This window comes from Peromyscus eremicus, chromosome 2, assembly GCF_949786415.1.
Source record: "Peromyscus eremicus chromosome 2, PerEre_H2_v1, whole genome shotgun sequence".
In the NCBI taxonomy this organism is placed as follows: domain Eukaryota; kingdom Metazoa; phylum Chordata; class Mammalia; order Rodentia; family Cricetidae; genus Peromyscus; species Peromyscus eremicus.
In genome coordinates, this window is record NC_081417.1 from 63,885,898 (window position 1) to 63,904,729 (window position 18,832).

The window sequence follows — 18,832 nt, forward strand, 5'->3', positions numbered from 1 at the left end:
TGCCCTTTCTCTGCTCTCAAGGCACATGTGACTCCTCTAGTACCCAGGGGCTTCTCTCTGATAGGTCTATCTCTGCTGCAAATTCAGGTAGGCCCTGAGTTCTTCACTGCATGTCGTTTAGGAGCTTCTCGGATTAGTGACATTTGCTTCCTGGGTTCTCTACTCCAAGTGGTGGGTGTAGGCCTAACTGGGAAGCTAGCTGTTTGCATGGCTGTTTGAACTCACCTGTGAACAGAGCTGGAAGCTTGTTCTGGAGACCGTTCTCTGGGCATGTGAGATGCCAACGTTACCTTCACTTCTGTTGTTGGAATTTTTGTCCGTTGTTTTTGTGAAAGGGTCTGGGGTAGCCCTGGCTGGCCTGTAACTTCTTCCTGTGTAGATTGAACAGGTCCCAATTTATAGCAGTTCCTCTGCCTCTGCCTCATGAGTGCTGGGGTTATAGGAGTGAGCCAGCACACCGGCCTCGTCTTCACCTTCAAACACAAAGCTGCCCTACGCCTGCACTGCAGTATTGGACAGCACACGACCTAGCTATCTGCCACTCCAAACATTAAGGCAAAGTGGAGCCATCCAGGATTTGAACTAAGATCCTGGGGACATAGAGCAGTTGCCAGTCCATTCTTCTCCTTGCCCTACCACAAGCCCCTCCCCCATCCTTATCAGCTAGTTTGTTATAAATGGGACCGGGTGACAGAATAGGAGGAAATCAGACAAGGGATGAGAGCCCGTGACCCTGGAGCAGCGTCTCTACACTGAGCCTGGTGGCCTGTAGAAGAAAAACCACTTGGCGGCAGGTTTACTTGGCTTGTTTGCACAGAAGCACATACTTCCCTATGATGAGCAGCTTGCTCTTTTTCTGAGATCAGTCTTCGGACAGTAGAGGGGAGACTGGGGATACTGTCTTGTTTGTACACTTGTTGAGAAGGTACCAGAAGAGTGACTTGTTCACTGCCTGCTGGAGTGCCATACTCTTCTTTAGCTCGCTCTCCATTTTCTGTGGTACTTTTTGGAGGGAATTGGCTCAGGAGAGTCAGTACCAAATGTTGACTATGAAGGGTTAAAGAACAAGCAAAATGTTTAATCCCAGCACTTGGGAGGCAGAGCCAGGCGGATCTTTGTGAGTTCGAGGCCAGCCTGGTCTACAGAGCGAGATCCAGGAAAGGCGCAAAGCTACACAGAGAAACCCTGTCTCGGAAAAAAAAAAAAAAAAAAAAAAAAAAAAAAAGAACAAGCAAAATGTAAGTGCCCTGGCAGAGCTTCACAAGAAGTTCACTAGAATGGAATTCAGCTTTTTAAAAGGCCTCTGATTTACATTTCCTTCAAAGTCGTCTGGTTTCCAAATAACAAAAGAACTGTGTTGTTATGTGAGATTGAAACATAAACTTAGCCAGGAGCTTCTGCATATTGAGTAAGGCCTGGGGTGCTATTTGTTTTAAACATTACATGAGATTTGTTGTATTTTAGGAACTTGTAAATATTTGAGTATGATGCTTTCCTAGATGAAATAAAGAATAGTATACCAACAATTAACATATACTAATTTGTGGGGTTTTTTGTCCTGTAAAAATAAATAGCATGCATAGTAAATTATAATGAAGATTTTTGTTTGCTTTTAGGCATCTTCAAAGAATGATATTTCCAAAGTTTGCAGAAAAGAATATGAGGTATGTGTCTTATTTAACAAATTTGGATAGAATATTCCAGTGTTCTCAGAACTGACAAAATCACTTAAAAAAATTAATTCATTTTTAGACAAATTGTGTTCTAATTAGCAGAAATGTTAGCCTTGATAAAAACATCTTTTACTTTCTCTAGTGTTTTGACTTGGAAGTTTGTTGAAATTAAGTATTAATTTTAAAGAAATGCTTTAAATCTCTCATTCAAAGATTTCATCTATAATATTTTCTTACCAAAGCCACTGGTTGTACTAAGATTCCAAAATCAGTTTTCATAGATTCTGTATCCTCTTTTGCCCCTTTCCTATCTGTGGACCCATCTTGGTGCCCATTTTTATAAACTGCCTGTATAAGAAGAAATAGAAACTAAGAAAATTAAACTGCTACTATGAGCACTCCACACTTCCACACCTGCATTTAGGAAATGTTACAGATCTGAAACCCTTGTCTCCCGGGATGGGTTTCCAGCATTGTGTTCCCTAATGGGTGCTCCCAAACAGAGTGGGAGCAGAGGAGTTTGCCTGTGCAAATGTGCAGAACTCCTATATCGTGAAGTATGACACTTGTATTACTTTCCAGAGTGTAAGGTCATGTAATTAAGAGACTTAAATGAATGTCTCAATTCATCACATTACTATCTAAACAGTGAGGATCATATTAACAGTCTATGTGTTTGGGAGAAACAGAGTAATTCCTGGCTGCTTCTATATTCAAGTTCTGGTTATTTTTTCTTTTCTCAAAGTCTATAGTTATACCTCTTCATTAACAGTTCTCGATGGAGAGTCTTATTTGTCCTTTGTCCCTTTGCTCTGTTGGCTAAGTTACATCTGGTCTCTGAAAACCAATTTCCAAGTTAACTTCAGCTTCCCTCAATTCTTGTTGAAAAGAGCCTGCTATAAAGAAGTAAAGGGTCTTTTAGTTGTTTTTCTTACCTCTACCTTTGAAATGACCATTTTGGGTTTCGCTTGACCAAGTGGCTAATTGTGACAATTCCTTCTTTTCTCCCACATGATGTCTGACACTGTCCATCTCCTGTAGCCTGTCCTCCATTACTTTAGTGTGCTTCCTTCTCTTGTTTGGATCTCTACATTGCCCTAGGAAGTCTGCAGTGTGTGTTGATGAAGGACGAGACAGGAAGGTAAGAGAGAGAAACACTGTGCTACGGTAGACGTAAGAACAGATTGCTTCCCTGCCTGCCTGTCTTTATCTGGCCTAGAATTAATAAGCAACCATTTTTCAAAAGTCTATAGGATGTGTCTGTCCCTTATTTTTTGTATTACAAGCTCAAACTATTCAACATAATTCAAAACTCAGTTTGATTTCTTACATATCATGTAGAAATAATGAGAAGCAACAGCTCTTTAATTCAAGAAACTGGTTCTGCATTATACACCCAAAGCAAATCCCAACTGAAGTCTAGTCTACAGATGGGACCGTTTGTGAACAGCTCTAAGGTGAATTGGGTAAATTTGGTATAATACAGTCTAGTTTAGCTTGCTGGTTCTCTGTTCACATCAGAATAGTTTTGCAAACTGGGTCTTTAATATCTTTTCTTTGACCTTGGGGTGGCCATAGGACGAATTCCTACACACTGTATTCTCAGGTGCTACATTGACCCTGAAGGACAGATCTTGGGTGATTTGAGTAGATTCAGAGACTGGGCCATTAAATTCAGAAAGAGCATGTTATTTTTATTGGAAAACTGTTCCAGGTTCCTTTAAAGGGATTTCCTAAGAAATTTATTAAGTGAATAAAGTTTATAAATTGCAGTGCCACTTCAGTGCAGATTCTGTTTTATTCAAACCAACCTAAGACAATCCAGTTAAACATGAAGCATTATTACATCAGGTTTTGTAGAGTCCAGCTCCTAATGAACATCAGCAATATTAATGGAATTCTGAGAGGTAGTTTTATCTAACTAGAAAAAGCACAGACTTAAGAGTCAGACGTAAGTTAAAAACCTAGCTGAGGGAGCTGGAGAGATGGCTCAGCAGTTAAGAGCACTGGCTGTTCTTCCAGAGGTCCTGAGTTCAATTCCCAGCAACCACATGGCAGCTCACAACCGTCTATAGTGGGATCTGATGCTCTTTTCTGGCATAAAGCTGATAGAACACTCATATACATAAATAAATAAATAAATCTTCAAACAAACAAACAGAACAACAACAACAACAAAAAAAAAAAAAACCCACTAGCTGAGCATGGTGATGCACACCTTTAATCCCAGCACTCTGGAGGCAGAGATATGGATCTCTGTGAGTTCCAAGCCAGCCAGAGACACATGGTAAGACCCTATCTCAAAACAAAACAAAATTTTATTAAACTGTTTATAGCCTAACTTCATTAATAAAGGATTGTATCTAATTAAGTCAGATTAATTAAAATACATACTGGGGCTAAAGAGATGTCTCAGCAGTTTAGAGCACTTATCGCTTTTTCAGAGGATTTGGGTTCAATTCCCAGCACCCACAGGGTGGCTCATGACCATACATAACTTTACCTGACACCCTCTTCTGACCTTCCCAGGCACAAGACATGCAGGTGGTGCACATACATACATACATAAACTTATACATATAAAATATAATAATAAACCTAAAACTATTATTTTAAATATATCCTGCATGCATGAGGACTTAGGAAATCATAAGTAGAGCCAGTATTTTGGGAGTTCCACAAAAAAAAAAAAAACTTTACAGAACAGTGATGAATTGGTGTAATTAATAAGAATATGGACCAAAAGCATGCTAGGAAAAATGCATATGGCTCATGCAAGGGGCAAAGAGGACAGACTTTGACAATCTCACTATGTCGCCCTGGCTGGCCTGGAACTTATTATGTATGCCAGGCTGGCTTCATACTCACAGAGATTTGCCTGCCTCTACCTCCTGAGTACTGGAATTAAAGGCCTCTGCCACTATAACCTGTCCAGTCTTAAGTAGAAAGGTGAGAGTGTGTGTGTGTGTGTGTGTGTGTGTGTGTGTGTGTGTGTTCCAATAGTATAGGGTAGTTTATTTCATTAGAGTGCTGAGTGGTAAAGAATTTTGTGATCAACTATGTATGCACAATACATAAACAAAAGTAACTTTTTTATATTTGTAAGATTTTATTATATTCCATTGCCAAAGAGACATTAAGGACTCTGTATACCTATGTGAAAAGCGACTAACTTTTTTTTCGTTTTTTGAGACAGGGTTTCTCTGTGTAGTTTTGGTGCCTGTCCTGGATCTCACTCTGTAAATCAGGCTGGCCTCGAACTTACAGAGATCGCCTGGCTCTGCCTCCCAAATGCTAGGATTAATGCGTGCGCCACCGCCACCACCCGGCATGCAACTAACTTTTTAAAGAATCAACATTTTAAAGAAGAGTGGAGGGGAGGAAGTCAGAGATTTAAATGAAGAATCATTAACAGGGTTTGTCATGATGGATTGGATATAAAAGACAGTGTTCAAGAATAATCAACTAATCGTTTAAACCTATTGTCCTGGAATACTCTTACTATTGTCCTGTGCTCGAAGGTACTATCTAGGTCCTTATCTTCTGGCATTAGGGCAGACTGAAATGATGGAATACACAAGCCACCCCTAAGTGGGGACAGAGATCTGCCAAGCCACTGGGAAGCCATTAGTTTTGAGGACAGTGACATTTGCTGAGTCGATTTTCATAGCCATATTGTCTCACACACCTGGAAGTCAAAGAATAGATTTTGGTACTGATTAAAGATGGAAAAACCCAATTGAGGTCTATTCCGTTTCTCACCAACAAATTTGGTTCCAAAGGGGCTGCACTTGCAGTATGGGGTGACAAAAAAAAAAAAAAATGTGTTCATCTCCTTCTTTTGTAGAGAAACATACTGCTTCTTTCAGTGTTGTTCTCTTGAAAACTGGTGTTAACAACTTGACTTTGAAGTCTCACTCATGTAAAGTGGATGCTTAGAAAACCTCCAGCTGAGAATGTATCAAAAATTATTCTAAAAGGGTAGTTCTTTCTTAGATGCCTAAGACAAGTAACACAGATCCACTCTGCAGGAGTGATTTTTATTCCAGACTTAGAACTCCCACAGATAAAATTCTAAGGAAAATAAGCAACTCACGGTTTTAAAAAAATCACAAAACTCACTAGAAAACAAGGTCATCAGACAAGAACCAGCAAGGACAATAGTGAATAGAATTAGACCTCAAGGCATTTCTGCTATAGAAATGATCACATGCAGACCATAAAAATATGTAATATGGTTAAGAAACGTAATCCTAAAAATACACAGAGCAAGTAGAGTTGGGAATGAATTTAATAAAATTTTAATTAAATAAATAAAAATATAGTGGAAGCTGGGGTGGTGTTCTTCTTCTGCGATCCCAGTACTTCTGAGGTAGAGGAGGAAGGGTCATGAGTTCAAGTTCATACTCAGCTGGATAGTAGTTCAAGCATCCCAGGCTACAATCTATCCTGTCCATTTATCATAGACACACATCATTAAAAAGCAAAAAACTTACAATAAGAAGAGCTTAAAAAAATCTTCTCTTTCAAAGATGACCAACAGCTGATTTCTCAGTAGCAGCAAAAGAAACCAAAAGACAATGTTTACATGGTTCTAAAATAAAATAGCTATCAACCTAGAGTTCTGTATCCACAAAGATTTCAGGAAATAATGCGACATTACAATAGTTGGAGAGGAAGGAGTAGGATTGACTGAGTAGGGGACAAGAAAGAGCAAACTATAATGATACACACACACACACACACACAAGTGCACGTGTGTGTGTGTGTGTGTGTGTGTGTGACAAGAGCAAACTATAATGATACATACACACACAAGCGCGAATATGTGTGTGTGCGTGCGTGCGTGTGTGTGTGTGTGTGTATGTGTGTGTGTGTGTGTGTGTGTGTGTGTGTGTGTGACACTGTCACAGTGAAGCCTATCTGTATGCTAACTAAAAATGCAATGGGGCTGGAGGACGGTTCAGGGAGTATGATGCTTGTGCAGACATGAGGACCTGAGTTTGAATACACAGATAAAGGCAGCACAGGAGCATGCGTGTCTGTAATTCCAGTACTACCATGGCAAAATGGAGACGGGAGAAGCTCCAGAAGCTCACACCCCAGCTAGCCTGACATAGGCAACTGAGGAGCCACCAGAAACTGTCTCAAACAAGGTGGAAGGTGAGACTCAACACCAGAGATTTTCCTCACATCCTATGTGCACTGATCTGCACTCACTGCGTGTGCGTGTGCATGTGCGTGTGCGTGTGCGCGTGCGTGCGTGCGTGCGTGCGTGTGTGTGTGTGTGTGTGTGTGTGTGAAGTCTTGGCTGGTCTAGAATTCACTCTGTAGACCAGGCTGGCCTCAAACTCACAGAGATCTGCCTGCCTCTGCCTCCTGAGTGCTGGAATTGAAGATGTGTACCACCATGCCCTGTAGAATTTCCTGCAGAGGGAATTTCAGCTAAGAATGAGAGATCTGACTGGTGGTCCTTTCTCATTTGGTCACCGTCTGAAAGAATCTCTGGCAAGAGTACCTCCTTGGGTACTTAACTGCTCCTGGGCTGGCAAGGTGACCGAGGGGGGAAAGCAGTGCTGGCTGCTAAGCCTGACTTCCTGAGTGCCACCCACAGAATGCAAGTGGGAGAAGGAAGACCAACTTCTGTAAGTTGACCTCTGACCTCTACACTCATGCTGTGGTATGCACTCACCCACACATACACACACAGTTAAACACATGTGCAAATAAATAATTGTTTTTAAAAAAACACTTTCAGATAACACTTCTTTGAGAATTACATATATTTGAGTGAGATCACCAAGCTTTGTTCTAGGAGCTACCCAAACCAACCTTTAATTTGATTATTCCCACAGACTCACATTCACATGGTATGGGCATTCTCAATTCTAGATTCTCCTGAATTTTTCTCACAAGCATGGTCCTTGAGCCAGCCGGAAGTATGGGATAGGTCATGATAAGGCTCATGGTGTACAGTGCTAGAACCTGAAATAACATTCAGAGCACCCAAAGGCTGGAGAGGCCTTGGCACCAGCAGTCAGATGGTTTTGTTTTGTTTTGTTTTGTTTCACTCTTTGGGGGGCCCACCACCCAACTCCCAAACAATCACATGGAGACTTATTTTTTTCTTATGAATGCCTAACCTTAGGTTGGCTTGTTTCTAACCAGCTTTTCTTAAATTATCCCATCTACCTTTTGCCTCTGGGCTTTTATCTTTCTCTATTCTATATGCCTTTCTTTACTTCCTACTCTGTGGCTGGTTGTGTAGCTGGGGGGCTGGCCCTGGAGTCCTCCTCTCCTCCTTTTCTTGCCTTCTATTTATTCTCTTTGCCCGCCAGCCCTGCCTATCCCTCTCCTGCCTAGCTATTGGCCATTCAGCTGTTTTTTAGACCAATCAGGTGTTTTAGGCAGGCAAAGTAACACAGCTTCACAGAGTTAAATAAATGCAACATAAAAGAATGCATCACATCTTTGCATCATTAAAGCAAATGTTCCACAGCATACACAAATGTAACACATCTTAAACTTATATTCCACAACAGTCGGAACAGATGGTGTGAGCCGTAGCACAGCCAGTGTAGTGTGTGCTGGCTGAGGAGACATAATCCGCAGTTTTCCCACTGTCTTTGTCCACAGTTTATCTGTGAACCTTTTCTTCTGGATACCAGTCTGCTGACTTTTGGAATTTTTGATTATTGTTATTTTCCTCCTTGATTATCAGAATAAACATTGCTAAAATGATGTGAGGGTAGTGAAATGTCCAGAGACCTGGTGATGGCTTATGAGTTAGGTTTCAGTTCGGGATCTGTAAATTCATGTCACACCTTAAAGTCAGATCCCTGACACTGTCCTAGCATGTGACCTTCCCATTTGATGTCCACACCACTGGAGTGTAGTGCTCCAAGCTGCCTTCAGCCCTCCATGCTCCTGCGTGCCTCCTCCTGTCTCACTTCTGCTCTAGGCTTTCCTTCCAGGCTCCAGGACTGTCGCTTTCCTGTCCCTTCCTTCCTTTCTGCACTCTAGTTCTTTGGTGGTCTTTAAAGAAGGGGACAATGAGGAAAAGCCAGGGAGAGGTATTTCTCAGAATATTAGCCTTAAAAAAAGGTTTAAGGAGCTGGAGAGTTGGCTCAGTGATTAAGAGCATTTGTTGTTTTTGCAAAGGACCTGAGTTTGATTCCCAGGACCCACATGGCTGTTCACAAACATCTGTAATTCCAGCCCCACAGAGTTGACACCCTCTGCTGATTTCTAGGGTTACCAGGCATTCACGTGGTGCATATACATATATGCAGACAAAACACTCATAAAATAATAAAAACAATAATTTAAAAATTTAAGACAAGAATTTTGGGTCAAATAATTGCTAGTACAACAAGTCATTTTGCCGATGGCCACTGGTTCTATGAGAATGCTAAGATAAAGTTAGCACAGAGGCTCTTATACCACAAAACCAAAGGTGAACCCCAGTCACAGCTGTCCACACCACTGCCAGCACAGAGCTAGGCATGGCAAAGTGCAGGTATGTGTAAAACTATAGTTTTTGAATATGTACATGGTTCACAGTTCAGAACAGCATATAATCAAGTCTCTTTCCCATTTCATGTGCCACAGCCACCAAGTTCCTGGTGTTACCAGTGATGTTTTATTCCTAGAAAGGAAATGTGTATATATAGCCCTCCACCAGCCTTTACCACTATGGTCAGTTAGCATGCACTTCACTCTGCCCCTGGATGCCAGTGTTGAGTGCGTGTCTGTATACACCTGCTAGGATTGTACTGTGTCCTCAGCAAGTGGTACAGTAAAATGTATGCTTGAAGATGTGTTTGGATCGATCACATTTTTGTTCCTTTTTCTCAAATCAGCTGGGCTCTAGATTTGCTTTGTGTTAGGCATAAAGTAAGGGAGGTGGGAGGTGGTCTAAGGGAACAGTGAGGGTTAGGCCAGCCATGCTCACAGCCGCCAGAGGGTCCCTAAGCTGTGGTGGCATGGCAATCTGCTGTGGTGCTTCTGGTGTGGCGGGTCACACCCTGAGCTTTGGGCAACTGTGCTGTCCCTGACCCACTCAGCCTTAGCTAGTTTAACAACATAGTACAGGCTGGGGATGTGGCTCAGGAGCCTTTGGCTCCATCCCTAGCTCGTGCACGCTCTCTCCCACACATACACAAAGTACCCTCTGATTTTTGAGGGTACTTTGCCTTCCTAAAGCCTTAAGGACCTAAACAGAAAATGTGTGTCAGTTAACACTGAGGAAATGCCAAGAGTGCTTGGGACATAGTAAATAGCAGGCTGTGGTGGGAAGCTTTAGGAATGGTGAATCTCAGCGTAGGTATAAGTATCAGATCTGAGCCGTTACCTGCAGCTGATGAGCTCCAAAAAGAGCGAAACCTGTTAGGTCCTGCAGTACTGGCTTACGGTAGTAAGGCTTGCTGGAGTCGCACTTGTGTGTCCTTCCGCTCTGTCATTTAGATTGCCCCAAGAGGGGAGCAACTCCTACTTAGTCTCCTTGTTACTGATTCATTTTCTTTCCAGTTCATACCTCAGCAAAGTAAGTGTGTCCCTAAGGGCCTGGTCATGTCAGACTAGCCTGTGATCTTGTCATGTCTTAAATTGTATTCCACTGGGTGTCTCGTCTTCTCATAGTTTGTTGTTACTTGGTTTGTGGTACTGGGAGTTGAACCTAGGGTATCACACTCTACCACTAAGCCACTTCCCTAGCCCAGGCTCCATAGCTTCAATTACCCCTATTTAATGACAGTTCCAGAATCTTCTCTGCTAACTTTCTTTTTGAGATAACATCTCACTGTGTAGCCCTGGCTGCCCCAGAACTTGCCATGTAGACCATGGTGGGCTCAAACTAACAGAGATCCACTAAAAGACACGCACCACCACACCTGACCAACCCAATTAATGATTGATTTTTCTGGTATTCGCTACTCTCCTCTCTCTTTCCTCCCATAAAATAACACCCATGTGCGTGTGCATACACACACATGCACACACTCCGAAACAGATACTCATCATCTTTCTTACACTTCTTGATGAGTTGCTGAGTACAGTCTTCCCAAATGTAACCAAGAGCCAACAGATCTTGCCTACCCTTTTCTCTTTCTCAACATCTCTCATGGATCACAGGCTATTAAACCCTAAAGATTTGTCTACTGCCAGGTGTGTGTGGACTCAGGAGGCAATGGTGGGCAACGTTCTGTGAGTTTGAAGCTCCCCGATGCTACATTTTGAGTTCCAAGACAGCCAGAGCTATGTAGAGAGACCCTGTCTCAAAAACAAAAACAAAAAAAATTTAAAAATAAAAGTATTACTTCCCTTTGGAAGCCATTAAAAGGAAAAAGATTTGTCTCCTAAGTATGTCTTAGTTACTCCTGAACTCTGGGTTCCTGGAGCAGAGCTCTCAGTTGTCTCTGTCTCTCATTCATTTACTTAGTTCTCACTGGCCTGACGATGCACACTGAGCTGACACACCAGTGTGTGTAAGGAGCTTGCTCAGTGATTGAGCCACTGTCTGCCCAAAGCTTGTGGTCTGGTGTGTGAGAAGAGAAATACACATAGACTTAGAACACAGTGAGTGAGCACACTGTAGAAACCTGCTGGAGACACACTGGGACCTGGAGGGGAGCCCAGCCTAGGGAGAAAGTAGTCACAGCAGGTAAGACTCCGCATGAGCCAAGCTGTTGCCTGCACTGGGTGATAGTGCCTTCTTCGGTGGGTTTTATTTGAGATGGTCACCCTGTCAGTCCTAGTACACTGACGTGTTCCTTGGGTTTCTGAGGTGGTGGTACACTCCCACTTCAGTAGCACTGTAGTTTTTATCTGTTTGTAAGTAAGATGGAAGATTCAGTGGAGGTACCATGGGTGTGGTCTCAGAAAGGGCTCCACACTAGTTAATGTAAACCCTTACTTCCTGCTCTTGCCACCAGATGGCGATCAGACTTTTAAAAGACTTAATAGATTACCTAAGACACCAGAATGATTTTAAAAAATGAAGTAATTATGAGCTGATGCTATAACTCCTACATATGTCTTGAGTCCTATCAATAATCAGCAATAGCTCAGAAGCTAAAAGAGTTACTGATAATCAGGCATGGTAACAGGCCCTGTAACCCTGCACTTGGAAACTGGAGGCCGGAGGAATGGGAGTTCGAGGACAGCCTGACGAAGAAAGGTTGAAGACTTACTTACAACAAATGTAGGAATCTTTTATCAAAGCCAAATGATCAGTCTATAAAATCAAAATGGGCGTAGCAGAAGTCTGATGAGCTCATCTACATCACTAAAGTGACAGAACATATTTTTATTTTACTTGTATTTTTATTTACTCTATTGTTTTATGTGCATTGGTGTTTTGCCTGCATGTGTGTCTATGTGAGGATGCCAGATCCTCTGGAACTGGAGTTACAGACAGTTGTGAGCTGCTGTGTCAGTGTTGGGAATTGAACCCTGGTCCTCTGAAGAGCAGCCAGTGCTCTTAGCAACTGAGCCATCTCTCCAGCCCAAGGCAGAACATAATTTAAACCATAGAATGAGTACAGATGTAGAAGTAGTATTTGTTAACATTAATAGTGCTTCTGTGTAAAATATCAAGTATTCATTCAACATATTCAGGAAAACCTAAGTGTGAAAGTTCTATCATTGAACATTAAGAGAAATGATAGTTGCTTGGGGAACATTCTGTACCCTGCAGGTGTCATCAGTGAAGACAGCTTTGCACTTCTTTTTCTTCAGCAGTTGGCACACTCTCTGCAAAGGGCCAGTTGATTGTCCACTTTAGGCTTGCAGACCATATGGCCTTTGTCTGCTCAACTTTGCCATCATCGCATGGATAGCATGACATAGCCATGTAAGATATATAAGCAAATGGGTGTGACTGCGCTTCAATAAAGCTTTATAAACAAGTGGCAGGCGAGACTTGCATGCATGACATTGTTTGCCATGTGGGGAAGACTGGATTCTTCAGCTCTTTCTCCCTTCTGTTCTCAGTCTGTGGCTGCAGGGAATAAAGACATTGAATTAGATGATCTCTGATACTTGAGACTTTCCTTCAGTGCCTTTCTCTTAGGCTAAGTGATCACAAGACTGACCTAGAAGTGATAATTTTTTTACTTATAAGGTCAAATTTAAAAAATCTAGCTTGAACAAATTCATAAGCCTTAAGGCAAAGTTCCTGAGAGTTGGTGTGATTGACATTGCCATCTGGACCCATAGAGACCAGGGACATCTGACCTGTACTTAGCAACATTTAAGACCTCTACTCACTAGATGCTAATTAATGCCCACCCCACCCCACTTTCGATAACAAAATGACTCCAGGTATCAAGTGCTCCCTAGGAGGCAAAATCACCCCTGATGAAAGCTGTTTCTCTGCAGACTACTTTTCAGTGTTGATTTTGATCATTTTATTTTATAAATGTTCCTGAGGCTGGTGAACAGGAACACGGGTGGAGAGACAGAAACAAGCTCACTGTTGAGGAACACTGAGAGCTTATTTACTTTCCCACTATTTGTAGTGCTCCACCAGCTCTAGCAGAAATCACTCCTCCTGGAGGAATTCAGTATTCCTTCCTGTGAGGCCTGGGCTTGCTTTGTTTGCTTTTTAACTGACTTTTTCTTGAAATGAAGAACTCCACTGTGGCGTATTCCTACGTGGGTATTTTTAGGTAGAGAAAGTGGATGCAATGCAGCGTCACCAGCAATGTAGGGACTTTTCTCTTCTGGCCATTAGAACATGGCCTTCACTGTGGCCCAGACTGACCTGAAAGTCACTCTAGTTCAGGCTGCCTTGACACTAGTGACAAGCCTGGCACCCGAGCCTCTGGTGCTGGTCACAGGCGGTGGCCACCATGCCCGAAAATCTCTGAAGCTCTTTCTAATGTTGGTAATGCTCGTCTTTTTTTTACTTGTTTATATTTTTCTGGAGCGGTTTAGTCCCCCCCTTCGGTTTTTTGTTTGTTTGTTTGTTTGTTTGTTTGTTTGTTTAGGTCGGTTTTTTGTTTTTGTTTTTTGTTTTTTTGTTTTTGTTTTTGTTTTTTGTTTTTTTGTTTTTGAGACAGGGTTTCTCTGTGTAGCCCTGGCTATCATGGAACTCACTTTGTAGACCAGGCTGGCCTCAAGCTCAGAGAGATCCACCTGCCTCCGCCTTTGCCTCCTGAGTCCTGGGACTTAAGGTGTGCACCACCACACCCGGCCTTCTCCTGTGGTCTTTTGAGACAAGTTCTCAAAACTCACTGTGTAGCACAGGCTGGCTTCCAACTCAAGATCCTCCTGCCTCAGTCTCCCAAGTGCTGAGCAGGTGCCGCGGTGCCCAGCTAAAGCTCAGTCACTTAGCTAGATTTGACAGTGAGGGTACATCTGATTTCCCTCATATTTTACAGATGCTCATTTATTTCGGTCTTCTCTCCAGTTATGATTGATATTAACTCATAGCTGATAAGCCTGGATGTCTGAATGGCTTGGGACAAGGAGTTTTTGTTTCATTTTCTCTTTTTTCAAGCAGTGGCTTAATACAGGGTGGGTCTTTTTGAACAACAATCTAAGATTTCTAGAAACATTGATTCTGATATCAGGCTTGTTTTGGACAACTTCTGGGCTCTAGTGCAGTATCTTTCCTCTGCTGAGGGGTGCTTCCACTCTGTAGAAAGCTAGGGAGTTTCCCAAATTCTGGTCACAAGAAGACTAAATGAAAACTATCTTTGAAACTTTGTGTAAAATGTAGATTTTTATTATCTAGGGTGGGCGGGGAAGTTTGGGTGGTTCCACTGCACAGTCATATTTGAGAACAATTAGAGGTAATGTCTGAGGTCACACCAACTCCAAAATATAGTGGTTACAGGAAATAATGTATGTCTCTGAGTGTCCTTTATTATGTTATCTTCTAGAAAATATTTCATATTCTACAAAAAAAATTGAAATTAATACACTGTGATCCCTTCCACATATACACCTAAACACATTAATTCATCTCACTTGAGTTTTGCTTGCTTGTCAAATGTCAGTTTATAGCTCAGAGTGATCCCCACCATGCATTAGATGATGGTTACTTTTTTAACTAGACAGTCATTTCATAGTGTCTATGTTTCAGTCTTGCACTTAGAAAAGAATTAAAAAGTATGATATCCTGATTTCCATAGAATTCTAAAATGGAATAAAATTAGAAATTCTGTTTGTTAATTTGTTTGTTTTTCTTTAATTTACAGAATGCTCTTTTCAGTTGCATTAGCAGAAATGAAAGTAAGTATATTGTCAATGATTGTACAAGCAGTCCAGAGAGCAAGACACTTTACAGACATGGTTAGCAGTCAGAACTGATTGCCCAGACCCTTGGCATTACACCTGCTAAGCCATCTGAAGAAGCATGCACACAGGATTCTGCTAGGCAGTTGCCTGTGGGGTGTTCAAATCACACATGTATTCTAGCAATTCCTGTGTCCCAGTTGCAAGTTTATCAACCAACAGTGTAGGTGGATGTGCTAGTGGGAGGTAACACCAAACAACAGTATCTCTTTCTGAGGTGAAATATATTACAGTATATGATGAAGTCCTTGCTAAGGACTGCCTCTCAGTCCAGTCTGAAGATGATTATATAGTATTTGCTTGTTGTGGGACAGACACATATCTGTAGGGACGTGACCAGAACACACAGAATGTGGAAATAGCGTAGAATATGAAGTAGCACACTGATAAAATGCAGCAGTTCAGGAGAAACGGGTCACATTGCAAGGGTGTTAAAGGTGACCTCATGGAGTTCATAGCTTAACTGGGCCTTGAAGGTAAATAAGATATGCGTGCAAGGGGATGGGAGAGAAGTGGGGAAGGGTATGTACAGTGGAGACTGGAGGAGCAGCATACCCTGTGACAAGAATGTCAGGAGCAACAGAGGTGGGGAAAGACCACTGAGGAACAAGCAGTTGATTGGATTAGCTTGGAAATGTGGTGTGTTAAAGAATAACAAGCAGCCATGCATTTCTACCCTTTCAAACTGGGGCTAGTTCGAGAGGTACCATATAGTCTTCAACAGGTAATCTGAGGTTCTCCCACACTGGCAAAGAAGCCAAGCTAGTGGAGGACTCAGAAGACAGGCCTTGGGTCCTGTCTTACCTCTCGCACCAAAGCTCCCAGAGCAGCACCATTGCAGTTTTACACTGATAAATGCAGCCATAACTTGGTGGGGCTGAAGATCCAGCACTGCGGTGGAGTGTGTGCTTGGCATATCTAAGGTCCTCGTCATCTCCAGCACCACACACATAGCAATGCTGAGAAGCACTTGTTCCCCACAGCAGTAGACCAACTGGAGAGTAGTTACAAGTCAAAAGCTAGTCCACAGCAGGGGTGGAACAATGTCGTGGCCCGGGAAGCTGAGGTGTGTCCTGTATCAGTTAACTCAGCCCTTGCTTAGTTAATTTGCATGTGACTCATCATTGTCTGAATTCTTCATTCATTGGTCTGTGGAATTCACTGACACCTGTTTCTGGCTCCTCCATAGCCATTTCTAATAATGTAGGAATTCTTAGCTGCCTCTCTGTAGACCTTCCTACCACTCATGTCCTTCAGCTCCTTTAGCATCCCTACACATACATCTTTAGATGTTGTGAGGGTCTCCCACCCTCTCCATTATGATTCCCACACCTGTACCTCCCGCCGCTCACTTCCCTTCCCCACGTCAAATGGCATCCCATTGTGTTTCTTTGTGTGCTTGTTTGTCTTCCTATGTACGGAGCCCAGCTTGTTCTTGAACTCTAAATCTTCCTGCCTCTGCCTCCCAAGTGCTGGGGATTATGAGTATGCACCAGCACTCCTGGCCATGGGTTTTGTTGTTTTGAAACAAGGTCTCATATAGTCCAGGGTGGCCATAAATGTGTGATTATTCTGCCTCCCATTTCCAAGTGCTGTGTGATGACAGGTCTGTGTCTGGCTTTTACTTATTTTCCAAATACAAAATGCAGTCACTTACCTTCAAATAAACTTGCTTTGACTTATACTTGAGACAAATTGTATCCATTGTGAAATGAAGACTACTTCAGTATATGAATATTCTTGTAAATATTCAAACTGTAGAAATTTTGAGATTTCAGTTTCAGAGTATACATTTGTTAATTTTATTTAACTTATCTTGCTGCCTCTTAGTTTTTACTGGGCCTGTTTTATAAATGTGAGGCACTGTGATTTCGTTTGGTGTTGTTTTGCTCTGTCTATAAATCTCTGCAAGTGCAGTGTGGAAAGAGCCTGTTCCATGCTCTCAGCATGGGCATTCTGGACATTCTGGGAGGCAGCTTTGGTTCTGTGACACTTCCGGGTGCTTTGGAGGACATTAGCAGCCCTGACATGCATTAAATGCCAGTGTATGCTCCCAAATTGTCATTACAACCAGAAATACTTAGACGTGCTTCTGCGTTGCTCCAGACTGTACTGCTCCTCACGGGTCTAGAGAGTCTAAGTCATGAACTGTGACTGTCATAGATCAGTGAGCCCTTGACTGGCCCCACTCAAGTGTTTATCCTCTGCAGCGTGGCTTGCTTTCTCCCGTTCAGAAAGGTGGACTGTTGACCACTGCGGTGCTGTTAACATTAACAAGAAGTGTCCTGAATTTCAGTGTCCTCTCTTTTTCCACAGTGGGCTCGGTGTGCTGCAGTTATGCGGGTCATCACACAAACTGCCGAGAATTCTGTCAAGCCATTTTTCGAACAGACTCTTCTCCTGGTCCATCTCAGATCAAAGCAGTGGAAAATTATTGTGCCTCTATTAGTCCACAGTTGATACACTGTGTGAACAATTACACCCAGTCTTACCCCATGAGAAACCCAACAGATAGTAAGTAAAAGAGCTGGATTCTTCTCATCTCAGTCTTTGATAAAATAATTCACTCAAAAACTGATACGTTCATGTAGGTGTCTGTGCTCTAGTTCACTTGGGAAACACTGAGATGCCTTTGGTGGTTGGTTTTGACAGACTGGATGTACAGCTGGATAATTTTCACAGCTGTAAGGTACCAAGAAAGAAGGAAATGTGGAGACCATGAGAAAAAGGAAATTCTGTTTTGAAGATGGGAGAGGACTTTGGTATGGATATTTTGATGGAAAGCCAGATCATCACCATTAGAATATCAGACCTTTTAACCTGGAAATTCCATCCTGTTATTAACACAAGAAAACTCACACAAATTTGCCAACAAATAATATGGTGTACATATGCATAGTAGTATAGGAGAAAAAATTAGGAGTAACCCAACCATGCACCAGTAGGCTATTCATTACATTATATTTCTGTGCAATAGCAACACTTCACAACTAACAAGAGGAGTATGTTTATACAGAAAGTCCAAGGTGTGTTAAAAAAACAAAGCATGTTTCAGAACTGAAAGCATAGTCTTAGTTATACTTAACTTTTCCACACTGTATATTTCTGTAATGCTGGAACTTTTATCAATGAGAAGTTCTTACTTGTATAATAAAAAAAAATCATAAAAATAAGAGAGTAATATTTTTGAAAAATTGAGGCCTTCTAACAAACCTGTCCTTGTGAGATCTTCGAAACACCTACTTTGTTTATCCCAGAATCCACTGTGTTCATCTAGAGGTAGTCAGATTTTAAAGAACTGACTGACAGAGACTGACTTGTAAGCCAGATGCTCGTGTCTTGCTTTATACTGGAATATTGTAAGACTCTTAGAATCTTGAAAGCAGTGTGCCTTGTTTGGCCATAATTGAAATCAGAATCCAAGGCTTTTGGCATTCTGTGATGTGGTAATGTGGTGAAGAGATGTGGCCTTCATTTGTTTTTAAGCAGATTTGTGTTTTCTGACGTTTAGGCTGCACCGAAGTGTTGCTGGTAGTGAGGAAATAGAAGCTTAAAAACAAAAAAAAGGGCAAAAAGAGGTGGAACAGTAACCCCCAATGTGTGTCCTAACACAGGAGTCTAGAAAAGAAGGCTACAAATTGAGTATGTTTCTTCAAATGCAAACACCTGAGAGAACCCTTCTCAAGTCTATAGCTTGACTGAAAGTATTCTTTCAGCTTCTAGTTCTTTGTAGAAAATTAAAGGCTGGGTGAATGGGGACATAGTTCACAGGCAAATCATGGCCTATTAGCATGTTTGAGGCCCTGGTTCAATCCCTATCATCAAAAAAGAAAAGATTAAAGGTAGAAATAAACCAA

At 42.0% G+C, this 18,832-nt stretch overlaps 1 protein-coding gene and 1 long non-coding RNA gene across 3 annotated transcripts in view; one reads left to right on the forward strand and one right to left on the reverse strand.

Annotated features, from left to right (window-relative positions):
• Reck (reversion inducing cysteine rich protein with kazal motifs) overlaps positions 1 to 18,832 on the forward strand; it is a 75,030-nt gene that overhangs the window by 24,420 nt on the left and 31,778 nt on the right. The window contains exons 6-8 of the mRNA XM_059254236.1: positions 1,617 to 1,664; positions 14,879 to 14,912; positions 17,292 to 17,489. Of these exons, the coding sequence (XP_059110219.1) occupies positions 1,617 to 1,664; positions 14,879 to 14,912; positions 17,292 to 17,489 (280 nt within the window). The remainder of the gene's footprint in view (positions 1 to 1,616; positions 1,665 to 14,878; positions 14,913 to 17,291; positions 17,490 to 18,832) is intronic.
• LOC131903580 (uncharacterized) lies at positions 12,209 to 18,324 on the reverse strand. Of its 2 annotated transcripts, XR_009377542.1 has the most exons (3): positions 18,189 to 18,324; positions 16,633 to 17,657; positions 12,209 to 12,672 (listed from the first exon to the last, which is right to left on the reverse strand). It is a non-coding gene; the product is annotated as an uncharacterized LOC131903580 (long non-coding RNA). The 2 variants fall into 2 exon arrangements; XR_009377543.1 differs by lacking the exon at positions 16,633 to 17,657.